The sequence below is a fragment of the Erinaceus europaeus genome, chromosome 4 (assembly GCF_950295315.1).
Source record: "Erinaceus europaeus chromosome 4, mEriEur2.1, whole genome shotgun sequence".
In the NCBI taxonomy this organism is placed as follows: Eukaryota; Metazoa; Chordata; class Mammalia; order Eulipotyphla; family Erinaceidae; genus Erinaceus; species Erinaceus europaeus.
Window position 1 is genome coordinate 99146064 of NC_080165.1, and position 21178 is coordinate 99167241.

A 21178-nucleotide genomic window follows, 5' to 3' on the forward strand; every position below is an offset into this window, starting at 1 on the left:
GTTTTTCGGTTAAAGGCTCAGTTACCACTTTATATCCATTCGACAAACATTTATTGGACTCCAGAATGAGACTGTGGCAGTCTACTAACTTTGTCCCCCGCCCCGGGGGGGGGGGGGTGGCATGAACCTCTTTCCGAGCCATCTCGGGGCGGAGAGAGGAGCCCGCTCCGGGTACACTCAGCCCCAGACCCGCTGGTCGGCTCCCGCGCGGCTCCCCGGGGTCCGAGTCCCTGAGCGCACAAGACAGAGGCGCGCCCGGGCGTGGACAGAGTGGGCGCGGCGCTGGGGGGACCCGAGGCCGCTCGCTCCTCCTTAACCAGCGCGGGGAGGAGGCGGCGGCGGGCGGGCAGGGGGAGGGGCGCCGAGTGCGGCGCGGAGGCCGGGGAGGAGCCGGGGCCTGCAGCGGAGCCGAGCCCGAGCCCGAGCCCCGGAGCCCTGACGCTGCCCGCGCGCCCGCCGGCCCCGGGGAGCCCTGACAGGCCGGACGCCTGGAGGTGGCAGCGCGGGGGAGCCTCCCGCACCTCTGGGAGCACAGCGAGCGGGGCGGGACTGGCCGAGGCGCCGCCGCCTCCGGACGGCAGAGGGGAGCCGCGGCCTCCTGGCCCCGCAGCCCAGGCCGGCGCCCGAGAGCGGGGAGCCCGCGAACCCCGCCCTCGGGGGCACCCCGGGAGCCTGCGCTCTGTGGGTGAAGCTCCCACCGCTCGGGCGAGGACGAGGCGGGGAGCCCTGTGGAGGGCGAGGCACCTCCTTCCACGGGCGAGGAGGACACCCCCACGCCGGTTGGCCGGGGGCAAGACAACCCCCCGAAGCAGAAAGGGGGGCTCCTTTCTAAAGGGAGCACTAGGAGCCCTCCTCGGCCTCCACGCTTCCCAACACACGCTTTCAGCAGTTCAGGACTTTGAAGGCGCAGAGAAAGGGGTGATGCCTACGGAGTAAGCACCCTCCATCCCATCCGGTACTTAGGGTGTGTGTGTGATCTGGGGTGGGGGACAGGAGTCCCGACATCCCGAAGCAGAGGACAGCACCCCCCTCCACCACCACCACCTCGGGAACGAGAGTAACCGGCTTTCTGCCTTTCCAGAGAGGGAAGAAGTGCCTCTTCAACTTCCTTGCACCTAGACGGTGGAACAGGGCAGGGCCCCTCGGCCGCTCGGCGCTCCCGCAGACAGAAAGAGAACTCTACCCGCCAAAGACTCAGTTTTGGGGGGAAGGGGACTCCCCCAAGGGGGAGGAGACAACTCCTGGTTGGGAGAGGCTCCTCCCCTCCTCCCCAGAGTTACAGGCAGGGTGTGGGGAGTGTGCCACCTTCCCCAGGTAGGACCTCCTTCTCCTCCTCCTCCCCCAACTTCCCTTCCTCCTTCTCATCCTCGGGGGACCCAGTTCCCCTCTGCATCTTGGGAGACTCAGCTGAGTCCAGGAAGAGCCACCAAGGATGACAGTCTTGGCCTGCCCTTGAAGAGGGGAATCCCTCCAACCTCCAACTGCAGGACCTGGAGGTTCCCTCCTTCTGCTGGGGGAGACTTGGAGACAGGTGGGTACTGGTGTGTGCCACGGGCTGAGGTGCCAGTTCTTGAGTTTATGACAGGAGAAGGTAGAGTGATAATATAGATGTTCCTCTGAGGACGTGTTGGGGTTCAACTCCACCTCTTGCTGCAGAGACCCTGAGAAACAGGGTTCTTAGTGTCTGGGGAGAGAGAGAGATGGAGGGGTTCATTTGGGAGGCCTTGGGGAGTGTGTTTCCATATACCAAAGGGCTATCAGAAGATGCCTGCCTTTACAGGACCCCATTCATGCTCTATAATATTGATTGATGGATCCCAGCCAGACCCCCCATGCCCATTACATCCTTGGGTCTTTTCACCTGGAGAACCGACCCTTGTTGAAATCATGGTGGCATTTGTGGCCTGTCTTTGACTCGGACTTCCTTTGGTTTTACATCTTTTTATCAGTCACCCTGGGTCAACACAGTGCCTTCCAGAGCTGCTGTCTCCAACCCCATGAGATTAGGGCTTCCTTGACAAGAATAGCAGTCTGCCCTTACTCCCCCTGCCTGGGACACCAACAGGTCTTTTCTCCTGACAGTCCCGTTTCTGCCTGGAAGCAGGCCTTTATCAAGCAGATCCAAAGAGAAGATGGAAATTTCACATGTTCCCCTGGAGGAAGAAAGGACATGGGCAGAGGGGATTGCCAGCTTCAGGGTTGAAAGTCTTCTCCAGTGCTAATCTTGCCTCACGGCCCCGGTCCCCTCCATCATTCCCATTCTTTGCTGATGGTTCCTTAGAACAAATGATATCCTCAGCCTCCTTCCAATCTTTCATCTAGATAAGCTGACCACTAGGCATGAAAATCTGAAGGGTGTCCATTTGGGAAAACACCCAACGCTCTCACATCTTCCCTGTTACTAATTGTTCATTTCTGGGTCTTTGGAGTCTTGTATGTAAATTTTCTATCAATGCCCATCATCTGCAGAAAAAGGGTGTCAGAAAATCCTTCTTTTTTTTTTTTTTTTTCAGATTTTATTTGTTTATTAATGAGAAAGATAGGAGGAGAGAGAGAAAGAACCAGACATCACTCTGGTACATGTGCTGCCAGGGATTGAACTCAGGACCTCATGCTGGAGAGCCCAGTGTTTTATCTACTGAGCCACCTCCAGGACCACCGTTCTTTATTTTTTAATATTTTATTTACTTGTTTGGATAGAGACAGAAATTAATTGGGAAGGGGAGATAGAGAGGGAGAGACTCCTGCTGCACTGCTTCTACACTCCATATGGATGGGGACTGGAAGCTTGAACCCAGGTCCTTGTATTCAACTAGGTGCTCCCATACCCCAGAAAACTTTTCTGGCTTAGCCTGGATGATGTGTTTAACAGAGTTCTGCCTGTGCTTCTGGGGGCCTGCTTTCCTGCCTTGTTATGAATTAATTTCTCTTCTGTACAGTCAAGTGTATGTGTATGTGGGGACTTCATCTTATTTGGGCTTAAGGCCTATCCTCCTCTCCCTGTCTGAACCCTGGTGGGTTGTCAAAGTTCTTAAGTACACCCACGTGGGGCCACCTGTTGAGAGTGGTACATGAGGCAGGGCACAAACCAGGTTTGTAGGGCTGTGCTTTCGAAATGCTCATAGGTTTTTTTCATTCAGGTGAATAGGGTTCTCCCTTGGCCCATATTTCAAGTCAGGGTGTGTGTGGAGACAGGTACCCATGTGCTCTTTTAGTCTAAGCGCCCTAATCCTAACCCTTGAATTGTGTGTAAGCCTTTGAATGGAGGGCTTGAAATGGGTAAGCCTTTGAATGGAGGGCTCAGAGAGCATGCTAAGGAGTATACCTACCTGTAAGGGAAGGCATATGGCAAGCACACCCCTCACCCTACCCCATTCCCACCCTGGGTCCCAGACCAGTGGGAGTTCTCCAGAGTGACTGTGTGGAAGCCATCACAAGTTGCAAGGCAGCCCAACCTCAATTTCAGGCTGACACTGTTTCTTCTAGGACTAATAAGAGAGTCTTATGTCTGATACCTCAAATCTCCAAAGCATGAAGATCCTGGGCTCTGAACTCTAGAAGTCCCTGCAGCTTCGGGGGTGGTGCAGTGGCTAGAGTATTGGCCTTAAAAGTATGAGGCCCCAAATTTCATTATTTCATTCCTGGCATCACATGTGGCAGAGTAATACTCTGGTTCTCTTCTTCTCTCTCTCTCTCACACACACACACACACACACAAATAAAATTTAAAAACAAACAGGTGGGAGTAGATAGCATAATGGTTATGTAAAGAGATTATTATGCCTGAGGCTTCAAAGTCTTAGGTTCAATACCCGGAACCACCATAAGCCAGAGCTGAGTAGTACTCTGGTAAAAATAAAAAACAAACAAACAGCCTAGAAGTCCTTCTCCCACTTTTTGAAGAGACAGTCTTGTAGCAATAGATTGTTTCTTTTTTTAACATTTATTTTTATTTATTATTTGTTAATATAGAGAGAAATTGAGAGAGAGAGAGGGAGAGAGAGAGACACCTGCAGATCTGCTTCACCACTTGTGAAGCTTCTACCCCTGAGGTAGGGGCTGGGGGGCTCTAACCTGTGTCCTTGAGCATGGTAACATGAGCACTCAACTGGGTAAGCCACCTCCTAACCCCAACAATAGATTGTCTCTTACAAAGTACTTTCCCAGCTGCTGGGATGCCACTTGTCAAGTGGCTGAGTGGACTAAATAGCCCAACACCTGCAAGTATAGCAGCACTGCCTCACTCTGTACATGGCCCTGCTTGGAGTGACTTTTCCTAATTCTCCTGGCTTTTGTGGAGTCAGTTAGATGCAGATACATATGGGATTGGGTGAACAGTGATCTAGACAGTGCCATTTTCAATATTGTGTCTTATGAGTAGACCTGCCCCCACTCCCTGAAAAACAAAAAGTGAGTTTCCCCTATGCTTCCATCTTTGGAGCATTGGTCAATGCTCGAGGTGATATTATCTTCAATGGCGAAGCTTGAGATTCTGGTGTCCTGAAAACTATTGCCAATTGTGTGCAAGCTTCCAGTATAAACCATCACAGGCTTGCTGCTTCCAGTCTACTGTTACGGTTTGTCGGTTTACTAATGATTAATTCCGCATGCTTTGTTTCCCCATTCAAAAAATAAGAATGGCAACACTTAATAATGACTAAATGGGGATCTAGTGATGGTGCACCTGGTTGAGTGAGCCTTGCACAAGTAACCCAGGTTCAAGTTCCTGCTCCCCACCTGCAGGGGGGATGCTTCATGAGCAATGGAGCAATGCTCTATAGGTCTCTCTCTCCCTCTCTCTCTCTCCCTCTCCCCTCTCTCCCTCTATCTCCCCCTTCCATTTCAAATTCTGTCTCTATCCAATAAATTTAAAAATATATTAATAGTGACTAAATGCATTTAAAATATTAACTCAAGGTAACCCTCATAGCAATCTTATGTATCTAGATACATCACTCATCTCTTTAACATTTTAAAATATGTATTTATTTAATTGTTAGTGAAAAAGAGAGAGAGTAAACTCCAGGGCATCACTCTGGCACATGTGATGCCAAGGATCAAACTCAGGACCTCATGCTTGGGGGTCCAACACTTGATCTGCTGTACCACCTCCCTTGCTGTTGTCAGTCCTACTTCATAGCTAAAGAAACAGCAATTTAGAGTGGGTAAATAACTTGCCTGGGGTTGTAGTCAGCAGACATGAGAGCCAGGCTTAAAGCCCAGGCAGCCTGACTCAGAACTGGTAATGAGATAAACTTTACTACTGCTCTATTCCTCTGGACACTCTGTACAAAGCCAGAAGTTCTCTCTCTTTAAAACCTGACCTGGGCAGTGTTCAGAGACCTATCACCTGCCTTTGCGATCACCTGGACAGGAAACGGAGCCTATTCCGGATCCTTTTCTGGAGTCTTTTAGGATCTGGCATGTCTCATCCTGGACCAGTCTCCCACTCCAGCAGAATATCTTTCTGTTTGCCTCTGCCTTTCTCCCGGCACTGTAGACTTCGTTAGCTGCCCAGTGGATGTGATGGAGCCTGCCCTTTGGCTGCCTTTCCCAGTCTCTCTGGGTATTTCCTTTCAGGCTTCCAGCATGCAGAGAAGAATGTGGCCTGACTCAGGTTCTGCCCCAGCCCAGTGGCATGAGGCCCACCTGGAGAGAGAGGTCTGGGGAACTAGGTTGGCTGGCCCAAGAAGTGGAAGCACCTCTTGTTTGCCTTTCTAATAATAGCCCTGACTATTAGCCTTGTGCTGTGGTTTTGGGGAGCATGGAATGTCTCACAGGCTCAAGCTCATTGGGCTTCATTCATTCCACTCCAACGATGAAGCTCTGGCATGTTTTATGATTTCACCCCCCTTTTTTTAAAAAAAAATATTTAATGGCTTATTTAATTTGATAGGACAGAGAGAAATTGAGAAAGGAAGGGAGAGAGAGAGACAGAGACAGAGAGAGAGAGAGAGAGAGAGAGAGAAGGCCTGCAGTACCACCTTACCTATTGTGCAGGTGGGGACTGGGGCTTTGAACCCAAGTCCTTGTGCATAGTAACATGTATGCTCCACTGGGTGTGATCCACCCCCTCCTTTTTTTTTCTAACTGAATGAAGGAACTGAGGCATCAAGACTTCAGGGAGCCAGGGGTGGTTAGGGGGCATTTAGTGAGTCAGTATCAAGGTTGGAACTCAGTTGTTCAGAACTGAGTTATTCAGTGTCCTAGGTTCTTACACAGTAGGTTGACTTTGAAGAATGGGGAAGTGAGGGGGTTGAGGAAGTGGGACAGGCTGAAGGAGAATGGTGCTGAGCCATCAGTAGGATCTTTCTCTGTAAGCGTCTTGTAGCTGGGAAGAATGGAATGTATTTTGAGTGCTGGGGCCATTTCTGCAGGGCTGGCCAGGAGGCTGCGGGAGGAAGGTTAAATTTAACTTCAGTGTCCTAACCTGCTGCTGGGGTAAGGATAGGGCACAAAGCAAAAAGCTTGATGGTGCTCGTGCTTCCCTTTCCAGAACTCACTGTCACTGGCATGTGCCAAGTGGTTCTGTAAGCCACTTTTTATTTTGTTTGTTTACTAGAGCACTGCTCAGCTCTGTCTTATGATGGGGCAGGGGATTGAACCTGGGATTTTGGGGCTTCAGGCATGAGAGTCTCTTTGCATAATCATTATGCTATCTAACTCTGCCCTCACTTTTTATTTTGCCCAAAGATCTTTTAAAGCAGACTTTTTTTTTTTTTTTTTTTTTATTGGATAGAGAGATAGAGAAATTGAGACAGAATGGGCAGATAGAGAGGGAAAGAGAAATGGTCACCTGTAGTAATGCTTCACTGCTCATGCAGCTTCTCCTCTGCAGGTGGGGACCAGGAGTTTGAACCTGGGTTTTTGCACATTGTGACATGCATGCTCAATCAGGTGTACCACCACCCAGATCTACGATTTTTTCTTATTTGACAAGAGAGAGAATGAAGTCTTGGGGAGATGCTTTAAGTTTTGTTAATAGTGTAGAATGTGCATGCTTACAACCCTAGAGGGTGCAGGTTCAGTCCACAGCGTTGTTTTATGCCAGAGCTGAGTGGTAGTCTGAACCTCCTCTCTTTTTTTTAATTTCTTTCTTTCTTTTTTTTTAACCAGAGCACTGTTCAGCTCTGGCTTATGGTGGCATGAGGGATTGAACCTGGGACTTTGGAGCCTCAGGCATGAGAGTCTGTTTGCATAACCATTATGCTATTTACCCTCTGCCCCCTCTTCTCTTTTATAGAATAAATAAGTAAATAAATACATAAAATAGTAAAAAAGCCAAGCACATGACCCAGATTTGAGCTCAACTGTTACCACACTGAATCATGCTTTGATGCTGTGGTCTCTTTCACTCTTTTTCTGCCTCTCTACCTCTCTGTCTCTTTAAAGTAGTAGTAGCAGCAGCAGTAGTAGTAGTAATTTAAAGGGCCAGCAAGATAACTCACCTGGGAGGGTGCCTTTTCTGCCATGCGTATTACTCTGGCTTGAGCCTCCCCCCACCCCATCTCCAACCCCTGCCCTCTGGTATCATTCCTCCCTCTTTCTTCTTTCTTTCTTTTGCCTCCAGGGTTATTGCTGGGGCTCAGTGCCTGCACTACGAATCCACTGCTCCTGGAGGCTATTTTTCCCATTTTATTGCCCTTGTTTTTGTGCTTGCTATTGTTGTCATAGCTGTTGTTGTTGTTGGATAGGACAGAGAGAAATGGAGAGAGGAGGGAAGACAGAGAGGAAAAGAGAAAGATAGACACCTGCAGACTTGCTTCACCACTTGCGATGTGACCTCCTACAGGTGGGGAGCCAGGGGCTCGAACTGGGATCCTTATGCTGGCCCTTGGACTTTGTGCCATGTGCGCTTAATCCACTGCACTACTGCCCGACTCCCATCCCCCCTCTACCTGTATTTCTCTCTAGCTGATGAAAAAAAAAAATCAATCCAGAGCAGTGAGGCCCCAGTGAAGACAATAGGGAGAATGAGAAAAGAGAGAAAAACCAGAGCATCACTTTGGCATATGTAGTTCTGGGGATCAAACTTGTGACTTCATGCATTCAAGGCTTATGCTCTACCATGGAGCCACCTCCCTGGCTGCTGTAAACCACTTTAGATCTGCTCTCATGTTTCTACCCACGGTTAGGAGAGTTTCATTATGGAATGCCCACCAAAGGCTTTTGTGTTCTTTTTTCTAAAAAATACTTTATTTATTGAATAGAGATAGAGAAATCAGGAACAGGGTGAGAGAAAGACACTTTCAGCACTAATTCTCCACTTGTGAAACTTTCCCCCTGCAGGTGGGGTTGGGGCCTTGAACCCAGGTCCTTGTGACTGTAATATGTGTGCTTTACCAGGTGTGCCACTGCCTACCCTTGCCTTGTGTGTTGTTAGAACGACACTTCCTAGGGCTCTTTAGCAGGAGATAATAGGGGACAAGGGAAAACAAACTTACTTATGGGGAGGACCCAGGAAAGTCACTGGAACCTGCCAGCTATCCTGTTCTTGTTCAGCTGGGATAACCCAGCTACAGGGCAGGCTCACTGCCCTGAGCATCCTTTGTTACTCCAGAAACGGTGGTGTTTTGACTTAGCAAAGGAGTTTGGCAGCTTCCTGAAATGATTAACTACCCATTTTTAACGTTTTAGGGCAAGATGGTGAAGATGGGGACAGAGAGAGGAGCCAGAGGCGAAGGGAGAAAGCCCTTTATACTGCTATTTGTAAACATGCGGGTTGCAGCTGGGCCTCTTTCACTAAGGCGTTCCCTTAGCCTTGTGGAGTGGGCTGGTTGCACAAGGCAGGGTGCATGTGTGTATGCACAGAGACTGCAGTGGGGTGGGAACCTGGGGGAGTGAGACCTCAGGGGTGACCCTCAGGAGCCAGCAGAGCCAGCAGACAGCCTAGCAGTTGTTTGTGAGGAGCTCAGCTGAGAATGGTGGTGACCTGTCACACCCCGGATTGAGCTTTGAACTGCAGAAGCAGGCGAACTGGCATGCTACTATGTTGATGAGTCTGTGCATAGGATCTGGGTGCGCGTTTCAGGATGACACACATCTGCCCAGACTCTAGAGCTCAGAGGCAGGCCAGTCCGGGCTCCTTCAGCGCAAGGGCGGGAGACGGGCGCAGGGTGGCAGTGCTGGCTGGAATCCGGCAGGCGGTGCAGGCACAGACCTGCTAGGCAGCCAGCGCTTAGGGGGTGGGAGTGCCCAGTGGCTCCTGCATGCTGCCTGCCAGTCTCTCTGGACCCTGCAGCATGTCCGTCACTCATCCTTCTCCACCTTCCCTTCAGCATGCCATCCCTCCCACTGCACCTCGCTGCCAGCAGGAGTGCCCAGGCTGTGTGGGTGGCAGCAGAGCATGCAAACAGCAGGCGTGGGCGGCCTGGCAGCACCCAGAGATTGCACGGAGGTGCGTGCTTGTGTACTTGGCTGAGAGGGAAGACAGGAGAGAAGGGGGGGGGGAGGAAGAAGAATAAGAATAAAAATAAGAATAAAGTGGTGGAGGAGGAGAGCTGCAAAGGGAGAGCCAGCGTGCCTATTTTTAGCCAGGCTATCTGATTGTTACCGGTGTGGTGTGCACACAGCTGGGTGTCTCCCTGGCTCAGTGCAGCTCTGCGAGGTGGGAGGGTCCTGCTGCTGACTTCTTCCTGGTGCTTGATGTTTGTAGGCGGGAACTCGCCCAGAGCTAGCTTAAAGGTGCTGAAGGCAGCTGTGCTGGGGGCTGTTGCCTCCATGTGTGACTGTGTGCCCTGCTGGTAATGTATGTTGTGGATCTACTTGTGTTTTTTGTGTGCATGTGGGCTGCTGCTTCCGTGCCTGTCTTGCACCTGTCCTTCTTGACAGGTGGTCATATTTCATTTTCTCCAGGGGAGGGTGAGTGTAGCTAATATGCCTCCCATGCAAGTGAGTGTGGGGAAAACAGGGCAAGTGCTCCAAAGTATCTAGTAAGAAGCATCTTTAGAAGTGTGTGTGTGTGTGTGTGTGTGTGTGTGTGTACACAAGACCTTTTCTTTCTTCCCTTTTGTTGCCCTTGTTTTTTTTTATTGTTGTAGTTGTTGGATAGGACAGAGAGAAATGGAATGAGATGGGGAAGAGGGGGAGAGAAAGATAGACACCTGCAGACCTGCTTCACCACCTGTGAAAGGACTCCCCTGCAGGTGGGGAGCCCAGGGCTCCAACTGAGATTTTGTTTCTTTTTAATAAATCTTACTGTTGGTAAGCCGTCTGGTGGCACAGTGGGTTAAGCGCATGTGGCTCAAAGTGCAAGGACCAGCTTAAGTATCCCGGTTCCAGCCCAGACCATCATCAGCTAGCTGCTTGGTGGTTTGCCCACTTAGGGGTTCTGGGAATATAACCTGGTCAAGGAGTACACTATGAGAATGACAGTGAGAAAAAAACTTTTTTTTTTTTTTTTTTAACAGAGCACTTCTCAACTCAGGCTTATAGTGATGCTGGAGATTGAATTTAGGACCTTTGGTGCTATAGGCCTGAGAGTCTTTTTTTTTTTTTTTTTAGCCTTCTGGGTTATTGCTGGGGCTCAGTGCCTACACTACTAATCCACTGCTCCTGGAGGTCATTTTTTTCCCTTTTGTTGCCCTTGTTTATCGTTGTTGTTATTGCTATTGTTGTTGGATAGGACAGAGAGAAATTAAGAGAAGAGGGGAAGACAGAGGGGGAGAGCAAGATAGATACCTGCAGACCTGCTTCACTGCCTGTGAAGCAAACCCCCTGCAGGTGGGGAGCTGGGATCCTTACCTGGTCCTTGCACTTTGTGCCATGTGCACTTAACCCTCTGCACTGCACTGCTGCCTAGCCCCCAGGCCCGAGAGTCTTTTTGCAGAGCCATTACATTGTCTCCTAAGCCTAAGAACTGACTTTTTTTTTTCTTTCCTCCAGGGTTTGGTGACTGCACCATGAATCCACCGCTCCTGGAGGCCATTTTTTCCCCCCTTTTGTTGCCTTTGTTGTTGTAGCCTCGTTGTGGTTATTATTATTGCCATTGTTGATGTTCATTGTTGGATAGGACAGAGAGAAATGGAGAGAGGAGGGGAAGACAGAGAGGGGGAGAGAAAGATAGACACCTGCAGACCTGCTTCACCGCCTGTGAAGCGACCCCCCTGCAGGTGGGGAGTCGGGCCCGAACTGGGATCCTTACGCCGGTCCTTGCGCTTTGCGCCACATGCGCTTAACCCACTGCGCTACCGCCCGACCCCCAGAACTGACATTTTAAAAGCTCTGGGGTGGGAACATTACTTGCATCAATTAGCTAAAGACAAGACTCACCCACCCCATCATCACCTTCTCCCCTCTGTCTCCATTTCTGCAGAGCCTGAGAGTACCATGGCTTCAGACTTAGAGAGCAGCCTCACCTCCATCGACTGGCTGCCCCAGCTGACTCTCCGGGCCACCATCGAAAAGCTGGGGAGCGCCTCCCAGGCAGGGACACCCGGGGGTAGCCGCAAGTGTCCTCCAGGCTCACCCACAGATCCCAATGCTACCCTGAGCAAAGACGAGGCAGCCGTCCATCAGGATGGCAAACCACGATACAGCTATGCCACCCTCATCACCTATGCTATCAACTCCTCTCCAGCCAAGAAGATGACCCTGAGTGAGATTTACCGCTGGATCTGTGACAACTTCCCCTATTATAAGAATGCTGGCATTGGTTGGAAGGTGAGACAGCTTCTGTCTTCTGGGATTATTACTAACTTTTGAGGATCATTTTCTGTACTTTTGCTTCTTCCTATACACTGGTCCAGTTCACTCTGACTCATTTTGAAATGTGTAAATCTCATTCTTCTATCTCCTACTCCTTTCTTCCTTTCTTTTAAAAAATTAAAAATAATACTTATTATTGGATAGAGACACAAAGAAATTCAGAGGGGAAGGGGAGACAGAAGGAGAAAGACAGAAAGATACCTACAGTTCTACTTCACCACTTGTGATGCTTTCCCACTGCCTGTGGGGACCAGGGGCTTGAACCCAGGTTCTTGCTCACTGTAATGTGTGCACTTAACCAGGTGCGCCACTGCCTGTTCTTCCTCCCTCCCTCTCTCCTTCCTTTCCTCCTTCCTTTCTGTCTCCCTTCCTGCCTTCCTTTCTTTCTACCAGTGTACTGCTCATCTCTGGCTTCTGGTGGTACTGGGGATTGAACCTGGGACCTCAGAGCCTCATGTATGAATCTTTTTGCATAACCGTTTTGCTGTCTCTCCAACCCTTCCCTTCCCTTCCCTTCCCTTCCCTTCCCTTCCCTTCCCTTCCCTTCCCTTCCCTTTCCTTTCCTTTTCCCTTCCCTTTCCCTTCCTTTTCCCTTCCCTTTCCCTTCCCTTTTTTTTTAAAAAAAAGATTTATTTATCAATGAGAAAGATAGGAGGAGGAAAGAACCAGACATCACTCTGAACGCAGGACCTCATGCTTGAGAATCCAATGCTTTATCCACTGCGCCACCTTCTGGACCACCCCTTTCCTTTTTCTTCCCTAGCCTCCTTCTCTACCCACCTTTTCCCTCTTCCTTACTCTTCTCCCTCATCCTTTTTTTTTAGTTCAGTAACTTTTACAAGGTGCGTCAGGGAAACTCCAATGATACCAAGCTACTAAGAATATTTATGGGGGGGAGTCAGGCAGTAGCGCAGCGGGTTAAGTGCAGGTGGCGCAAAGTGCAAGGACCAGCATAAGGATCCTGGTTCGAGCCCCCGGTTCCCCACCTGCAGCAGGGAGCTTTACCCACAAGTGGTGAAGCAGGTCTGCAGGTGTCTATCTTGCTCTCCCCCTCTCTGTCTTCCCCTCCTCTCTCCATTTCTCTGTCCTATCTAATAATTATGACATCAATAACAACAATAATAACTACAACAACAATATAAAACAAGGGCAACAACAAAAGGGAAAAAAAAAGAATATTTATGGGGATGACAGGATGCTGTTGTTCAGCCTATCCTCTTATTTTCTGACTCCTAAGGAGAGAGATGCATTCACTTCACAAGTATTTATTGCCAACCATGTTCAAGTCACTGTGAAAGGCATGTTCCTTCCTATGCAGAGATAGGAATGCACTAGATTTCCAAAGCTTCCTTGCGCAGTCATCATCTTTTACCAAAACTGCATACTAAAAAAATATGTATAATTAGGTCCTTCACTAACAGCTCATCCACCAAGTAAGTAACGGGAGGATAAGTTCTTTGGCTGGAGATAAAGGGAGAAGGGGACTACTTCCAAGCAGACAAGGATGATTTATGTACTCAGTCTTTGGGAGTGGCATTTTGCTTGCCAGTTATTGAATAGGGAGGGGGATTTAATGTAGTTAAATGTAGTTTTCTCACTCTATAAATCACTTGTTGGCCTATGGACTCAATGAGCTGGGGACTATTGAAAACATTTGTTTTTCTCTTTATAAACATGTCCTTAACCCCACCCTACACATAATAAGCAACAGTATTTCTCTCTCCCCTTTTTCTTTCTTTCCTCTTGTTCTCTCTCTCTCTCTCTCTTTTTTTTTTACTGGAGCATTGCTCAGCGGTGAGGGTGGTGCAGGGGGTTGAACCTGGGACTTTGGAACCTCAGGCATGAGAGTCTGTTTGCATAACTATTATGCTATCTCCCCTACCTGCAACAGAATTTCTTTTCTCCAAATGTGACCATTCTCTGTGCTGTTGAGAAAAAACATTGTAAACTCTGCCTTTGTTTTACTTATACTTTATATTTAATTTTCAGTTATATAAAAAGCTTTGGTTTGCTTTTGTTTTATTTTTATTTTTTAATATTTATTCCCTTTTGTTGCCCTTGTAGTTATGATTGATGTCATTGTTGTTGGATAGGACAGAGAGAAATGGAGAGAGGAGGGGAAGACAGAGAGGGAGAGAGAAAGATAGACACCTGCAGACCTGCTTCACTGCTTGTGAAGTGACTCCCCTGCAGGTGGGGAGCCGGGGGCTTGAACTGGGATCCTTAATGCCGGTACTTGCACTTTGCACCACCTGTGCTTAACCCGCTGCGCTACTGCCTGAATCCCTTGTTTTTGTTTTATCATTTATTTATATGGTGTTGAAGCCTCACACCTGCGGAATTCCACTGTTTCTGGGTCATATTTTTTTTTCCATTCTTTTTTAATTTCAGATATATTTAGAGAGACAGATAAGACTTCAGAGAAGAAGAGAGACAGAGAAAGGGAAAAGCACCACAGCACTACTGTAGCCCTTGTGGAGCCTGTCCTGGTTCTGGGGCTTAAACATGGGACTTTGGGCCTGATAAGGCACATGCCCTAACAGGTCAGCTATCTGTTTCAAACAGTTTGAAAACACTGACCTTTTACTGCAGATAGTGTAAATTAAGAAATTGGGTATTTATATTCTTGTCAGTAGGCACGTAAGATTGAACTTTCCAGAAGCATCTGGTAGTCCAATTTGCAGCTGTGTCTCCCCTCTCCTATAATTGGTTTTGCATTCTGTGGCTTCAGTTACCATATTTAACCTTGTTCTGAAAGTTTTACCTAAAAAAATGTATTTTTTTGGGGGGGGGGCCACATTCACAAGACATTTAAAAATAAATGTCTCATTGTAGATGATGCTTTTTAAAAAAGATTTATTTTATTTATTAATAAGACAAGGGGTGGGGAGAGAACCAGAACATCACTCTGGCGTATGCTTTGTCAAAGATTTTTTAAATTGATTTAATGGACAAGACTGTAGGATAAGAGGGGTACAATTCTACACAATTCCCACCAACGGAGTTCTGCATCCCAACCCCTCCCTCCATTGGAGGCTTTCCCATTCTTTATCCCTCTGGGTCTGAAGCATGGACCCAAGATCAGAGATTTAACTCAGGACCTCATGCCTGAGAGTTTGACTGATGCTTTATTCACTGCACTACCTCCCAGACCTTCTAAGAACTTTTAAGACAGTATATAGTTATAGTTGTTCTACTTTATTAGTAGTGATTGTTGGTAGTCTCTCATTGTGCCTGACTTATAAATTCAGCTTTATCACTGGCATATGTGTATAGCAAAGGGCATAGTGTATTTGGGGTTTGGTGCTATTTGTAGTTTTAGGCATCTTGTGGGTGTCTTGGGAAGTATCTTTCTTGGATGTGGAGAGACTTCTGTCTGGCTATTACCTCTCACCAGTCTGTTTCTGCATTTTTTACGTGGCATTGCTCTCACAGTTTCCTCCATCTGTATGCTTAAGAGGGGCAAAGTCTGCTTGCATGCTTACTTATTTGTTAAGTTTTAGACAGAGAGGAGGAGAGACACATGGAGAGAATGAAAGTGATTACAGCACTGAAACTTCCTTCAATGGGATAGAGGCCAGGCTTGAACTTGGACACAGGGCAAAGCAGCACACTACCCAAGTGAGCTATTTTGCCAGCCCAAGACGTGCTAAATTTCAACTGATATTTGAACTTGACTGATTGTATGTTATGTTTGTTCATGTTCTTGGTGAATTTTTTTTCCTGCTTTATACAATGCTTAGATCTGACCCAAGTCTCTGCTTCCCTAGAATTCAATTCGACACAACCTTTCCCTCAACAAGTGTTTCCGGAAGGTGCCCAGACCTCGGGATGACCCTGGGAAGGTGAGAGATGACTTGCAGCTTTGAAGGGAGGAGCAGGAAGGCAAGAAAAGCTGGGTTAAGAAGCTGTTTTTTTTAAAAAATATTTTATTATTATTTATTTGTTCCCTTTTGTTGCCCTTGCTGTTTTATTGTTGTAGTCATCATTGATGTCGTTGTTGGATAGGACAGAGAGAAATGGAGAGAGGAGGGGAAGACAGAGAGGGGGAGAGAAAGAAAGACACCTGCAGACCTGCTTCACCGCTTGTGAAGCAACTCGCCTGCAGGTGGGGAGCTGGGGGCTTGAACCGGGATCCTTACACTGGTCCTTGCTCTTTGTGCCACCTGGGCTTAACCAGCTGCACCACAGCCCAACTCCCAAGAAGCTGTTTTAATCACCTAGAAAAGGAAATCATATTAATTAGAGAAGCAGCTTTATTATTATTATTATTTTTTATCCTCAAAGGAAGAGTTTGGCTATCAAGCATGTGGGCCCTCATTTAACTAAGGAAGATGGTGCAGTCTCTCTCTCTCTCTCTCTTTTTAAAATAAAAATATATGATAAAGTTGACACTTCTTTGTGTGTGTCTAGATGTAAGTGGTGGGCTTAATGACCTTTGTAGGAAATTTCCTATACAGAAGACCTTTGATTCCCCCCCCCCCCCCCACACACACACACACAACAGAGAAAGGAAGGGCCATTCTCTTTATTTGATGGGTATGGAGACTGAAGTGTTAAAGAGAGACTTGCTTGAGGCCAGGCGGTGGCACACCTGGTTAAGCACACACATTCTAGTGCACAAGGACCCAGGTTTAAGCCCCTGATTCCCACCTATAGGGGGAAAACTTCACAGGTGGTGAAGCAGAGCTACAGGTGTCTCTCTGTTTCTTTTCATCTCTCTCTCCCCCACCCCTCTCAATTTCTTTCTGTCTCTATCCAAACAGAATAAATGAAAAGTTTTTTTTTTAAAAGGAATCCTTGATTGAGGGATCTTTTTTTCAAAAAAGTTTTTTTTTAAATTTTTTAATATTTATTTATTTATTCCCTTTTATTGCCCTTGTTGTTTTATTGTTGTAGTTATTATTGATGTCACTGTTGTTGGATAGGACAGAAAGAAATGGAGAGAGGAGGGGAAGACAGAGAGGAGATAAAGGAGAGACACCTGCAGACCTGCTTCACTGCCTGTGAAGGGACTCCCCTGCAGGTGGGGAGCTGGGGGCTTGAACCCAGATCCTTACGCCGGTCCTTGCGCTTTTGCACCACCTGCGCTTAACCCGCTGCACTACCACCCGACTCCCAATTGAGGGATCTTAAAGAGAGACAGATAGGGAGAGGGAGAGGGAGAGGGAGAGGGAGAGGGAGAGGGAGAGGGAGAGGGAGAGGGAGAGACTTGCTTTAGAGAGCCTCTGGAAGGGAAGGGTTTTGTCTGGGCATTTCTTTTCTAATTTTTTTTATTAGTGATTTAATAGTGGCTTACAAGATTATAAGATTAAAGATGTGCAGTCCTACTATACCAGACCCACCACTAAAGTTCTGTGCCCCTTCTCCCCCATGGTAACCACCATCATTCTTTTTTTAAAATTTTTTTTTAAATTTTTATTTATAAAAAGTAAACATTGGGAGTCGGGCTGTAGCGCAGCGGGTTAAGCGCAGATGGCGCAAAGCACAAGGACCGGCATAAGGATCCCGGTTCGAACCCCGGCTCCCCACCTGCAGGGGAGTCGCTTCACAGGCGGTGAAGCAGGTCTGCAGGTGTCTATCTTTCTCTCCTCCTCTCTGTCTTCCCCTCCTCTCTCCATTTCTCTCTGTCCTATCCAACAACAACAACAACAATAATAACTACAGCAATATAACAACAAGGGCAACAAAAAGGGAATAAATAAATAAAATAAATATTTTAAAAAAAAAGTAAACATTGACAAAAACCATAGGATAATAGGGGTACAACTCCACACAGTTCCCACCACCAGAACTCCATGTCCTACCCCATCCCCTGATAGCTTTCCTATTCTTTATCCCTCTGGGAGTATGGAGCAAGGGACATTATGGGGTGCAGAAGGTGGAAGGTCTGGCTTCTGTAATTGCTTCTCCACTGAACATGGGCATTGACAGGTTGATCCATACTCCCAGCCCGTCTCTCTCTTTCCCTAGTGGGGCAGAGCTCTGGGGAAGTGGGCCTCCAGGACACATTGATGGGATTGTCATGTCCAGTTGGCATCATGGTAGCATCTGGAACCTGGTGGCTAAAAGAAGAGTTAACATATAAAGCCAAACAAATTGTTGACTTTAATCATGAAACTAAAGGCTAGAATATTGCAGATGAAGATTTGGGGTTCTCCGTTTTGTAGATAGTTAGTAGGCATATTTTAGTTATATTCCACAGGGCCCATGACTAAACTAGTTTGTTTTTTTTTCCCCCTGAGCCTGACATCTCATATGCAGGTGGACCCAATTTATTGTCATGGTTGGAAAAAGGGCCAGAAAGCTGGATCAGGGAAGAGAGTCACTCCCAAATATGGGAAAGGTGTATAAGTATTGTTGACTGTAAACCCCATCGATTTGATGTGATTTGGTGCCCATATTCAGCTTAGGAACCTATGTGACCTCTGCATCCCTGTAAATCCGAGTTCACATTCTGTGGTCATGGGTAGGATTGTTCCAAGCTGCCCCAATTTCAGAACCCATCTTCCTCAGGTGTAGCATGGGTTATGTTGTCCATCCTCCCTTCAGAAGATGGAACATTCTCTGCCATTGTTGATCCATGTTGAGGGCAACGTCCTATGGGGGCACCATCATCCTTCTTATAAAGTCTTAGTATTTGTTGAACCAGATGCTTCCATTCAAACCCTCTAGAACAATTGAGGCTGTGTTTGGGGCAGTAGGAGATATGCAAGCTGTGCAAATTCTTAGGATAATTGTACTCCTTAAATTAAAAAACTAGCTAGGATCCATTAAAATATAGACAACATACTCAAGATTCTGTGTGGACATCTAGGTGTCTTTCTTAATATGACTGTTATGTGAAAGTCCTCCCAAATACCCGTATTTCCACATAAGTGATTTTGTTCTCTGTGGGGATGGGCTCTCTTTTTAGGGCTCTTATTGGACAATTGACACCTGCCCTGACATCTCCCGAAAGAGAAGACACCCTCCGGATGATGATGTAAGTTTCTGCCTCATGTAGTGATGGAATTACCAAGTTTCAAAATTTTACAGCATTGGGTAACCTTTCCCGGATTTCATTTGTGTCCTGTATTTGAGGGAAAGGATGAATACCAGCAGAGTGAAACTATGGGCTTTGGGAGACTGTTTAGCTGCTACTCACAGACTTTTTTTTTTTTTTTTCTTTCATAACCCTCAGCTCTCCCAAGACTCACCAGAACAGGAGGCAAATAAGAGCCCACGGGGAGGCATTCCAGGAAGTGGGGACACCTCACTTCCTCCTGAGGGGAATCCTCAGATGCCACTTCAAAGCCCCACAGCCATCACCAACTACAGCCAGGTAGGAAGCAGAGGTGGCAGTCAGGCCTTACTGGGTGGATGGATGGGCAAATAGATTCATACATTTGTCAGAAAAAAAAATTAGAGTAAGATTGGTTACATAGTACAGTGGCTATGCAGAAAGACCCTCATGCCTGAGATATCAAATTTTCCAGGTCAAAGGCTAGTCCCACCAGAAGCCACAGGTAAAACCAAACCAAAACATATATATAGTTGGGAAAGAAGGGGAAAGCAAAAGAAAAATGAAAGAGACAACAGAACTTTGAGAAAGACCAGGAGGAAAAAGTAGGGAGAGGAGAAGTGGAGTGAAGTGAGTTTTAAGAAGGGGAAAAGAGAGCATTAGGGTGTCATGGGAAAAGGAAAAGAAGCTGTATCAAGATAAGAATGAGTGAACAGGGGCTAGGCGGTGGTGCACCTGGTTGAACACACATGGTACAATGTTCAGGGACCTGGGTTCAAGCCCCTGTCCCCTACCTGCAGGGAGGACTCTTCACAAGTGGTGAAGCAGTGCAGTAGGTATCTCTTTCTCTCTCCCTCTTTATCTCCCCCCTCCCCCAATTTCTCTGACTCTATCAAAAAAAGAAAGAAAAGAAAACAAGTGAGCAAGGAAAGAGAAAAGAATATAGTTGGGAAAAGCAAGAGAGCTTGGTGATTATTAAAAGTTTTTCTGGGGGGGTGCTGGGCAGTGATACACCTAATTGTGTACATGTTACTATGCACAGAGACCTGGGTTTAAACCCTCACTTTCTCTCTTTTTAAGTTTTATTAGTAATTTAATATTGATATACAAAATTACGTGTCAACAGGGATATAATTTTATACCATTCTCACCACCGGAGTTCTGAATCTTCAATCCCTCCATTGCAAGCCACCACATTTCTTCTAAGGTTGCAGACATGGGTTAACTGTCATCTCTACAACCATCTGTCTACATTTGTACATAATCGCCCCCTTCTTCTTCCAGGTTCTGTCTTCTTTTCCCCTCCAAGGCACATATAACTCTATTACTACATCCCTTTTTCCTCTTATCTCTCCGGGTCCTGATGGAGCTGGAGTTCAGAGATCTCTTATCCTCTTCCTCCTGTTACTTCTCCCCTACTGGGAGTATGGATCAAATTTTATTTTTTGGGGGGGATGCAGAAGGTGGGAGGTCTAGCTTCTGTAATGGCTTCTCTGCTGGACATTGGCATTGGCAGGCTGATTCATACCCCCAGCCTGTTTCTTTTTTTTATATTTGTTTGTTTTCCCTTTTGTTGCCCTTGTTTTTTTTTTATTGTTGTTGTAGTTATTATTGTTGTTGTTATTGATGTCGTCATTGTTATATAGGACAGAGAGAAATGGAGAGAGGAGGGGAGACAGGGGGAAAGAAAGATAGACACCTGCGACCTGCTTCACTGCCTATGAAGCGACTCCCCTGTAGGTGGGGAGCTGGGGCTCAAACCGGAATCCTTATACCAGTCTCTGAGCTTTGCACCACATGCGCTTAACTCACTGAGCTACCGCCCAACTCTGCCCCCCCCCCCCCCCCAGTCTGTTTCTATCTTTCCCTGAGCTCTGGAGAGGTGAGGTTCCAGGACACATTGATGAGGTTGTCTTCCCAGAGATGTCAGGATGGAATCATGTTAGTGTCTGAAACTTGGTGTCTGGAAGGTGACAGGCTATAAACTGAGACAAAATGGTTAATGAACAGTAACCAAAAAGTAGGGACAGAGCAGATGAGATTAGGGATTTTATGGTAGAAGGAAGCTAGGAAATCCACTCTAGGCATGTTCCTAGGGGCCCATGACTATTGTAGTTCACTTGAGTTTGATAGCTAACATGAAGTTGGATAAAAATATTGTCTCAGAAAATGGTATCAGAGTAGAGAAAAGGGCTAGAAAGTTGGATTAGGTCAGAGAGTAGTTTCCATTCTTGAAAAGATTCTGTGGATAAAATTAATTATTTACCTCCATCTACCTAACCCAGGGCCCAGATAAGTATTTATATTTAGCACCAGAGCCAGTGTAGCCTCTAAGCCTGAGCTCACAGCTCATGGTCACAGCTGGGAACATTGCAGGCTGCACTCATTTCAGGACCAGTCTTCTTCAAGTGTCAGGGCAAGGTACCCCAGCCTCCCTGTGGAGACTGGGTCAGTCCCTACCATTGCTGC

General features: G+C 47.2%; 1 protein-coding gene across 1 annotated transcript in view; it reads left to right on the plus strand.

Annotated features, from left to right (window-relative positions):
• Positions 1-398: 398 nt before the first annotated feature.
• The window catches only part of FOXJ2 (forkhead box J2), a 44360-nt gene continuing 23580 nt past the window's right edge, over positions 399-21178 (plus strand). The window contains exons 1-5 of the mRNA XM_016194514.2: positions 399-1531; positions 11315-11661; positions 15477-15551; positions 18623-18691; positions 18890-19030. Coding sequence (XP_016050000.1) covers positions 11329-11661; positions 15477-15551; positions 18623-18691; positions 18890-19030 — 618 coding nt within the window. The 5' untranslated portion in view covers positions 399-1531; positions 11315-11328. The remainder of the gene's footprint in view (positions 1532-11314; positions 11662-15476; positions 15552-18622; positions 18692-18889; positions 19031-21178) is intronic.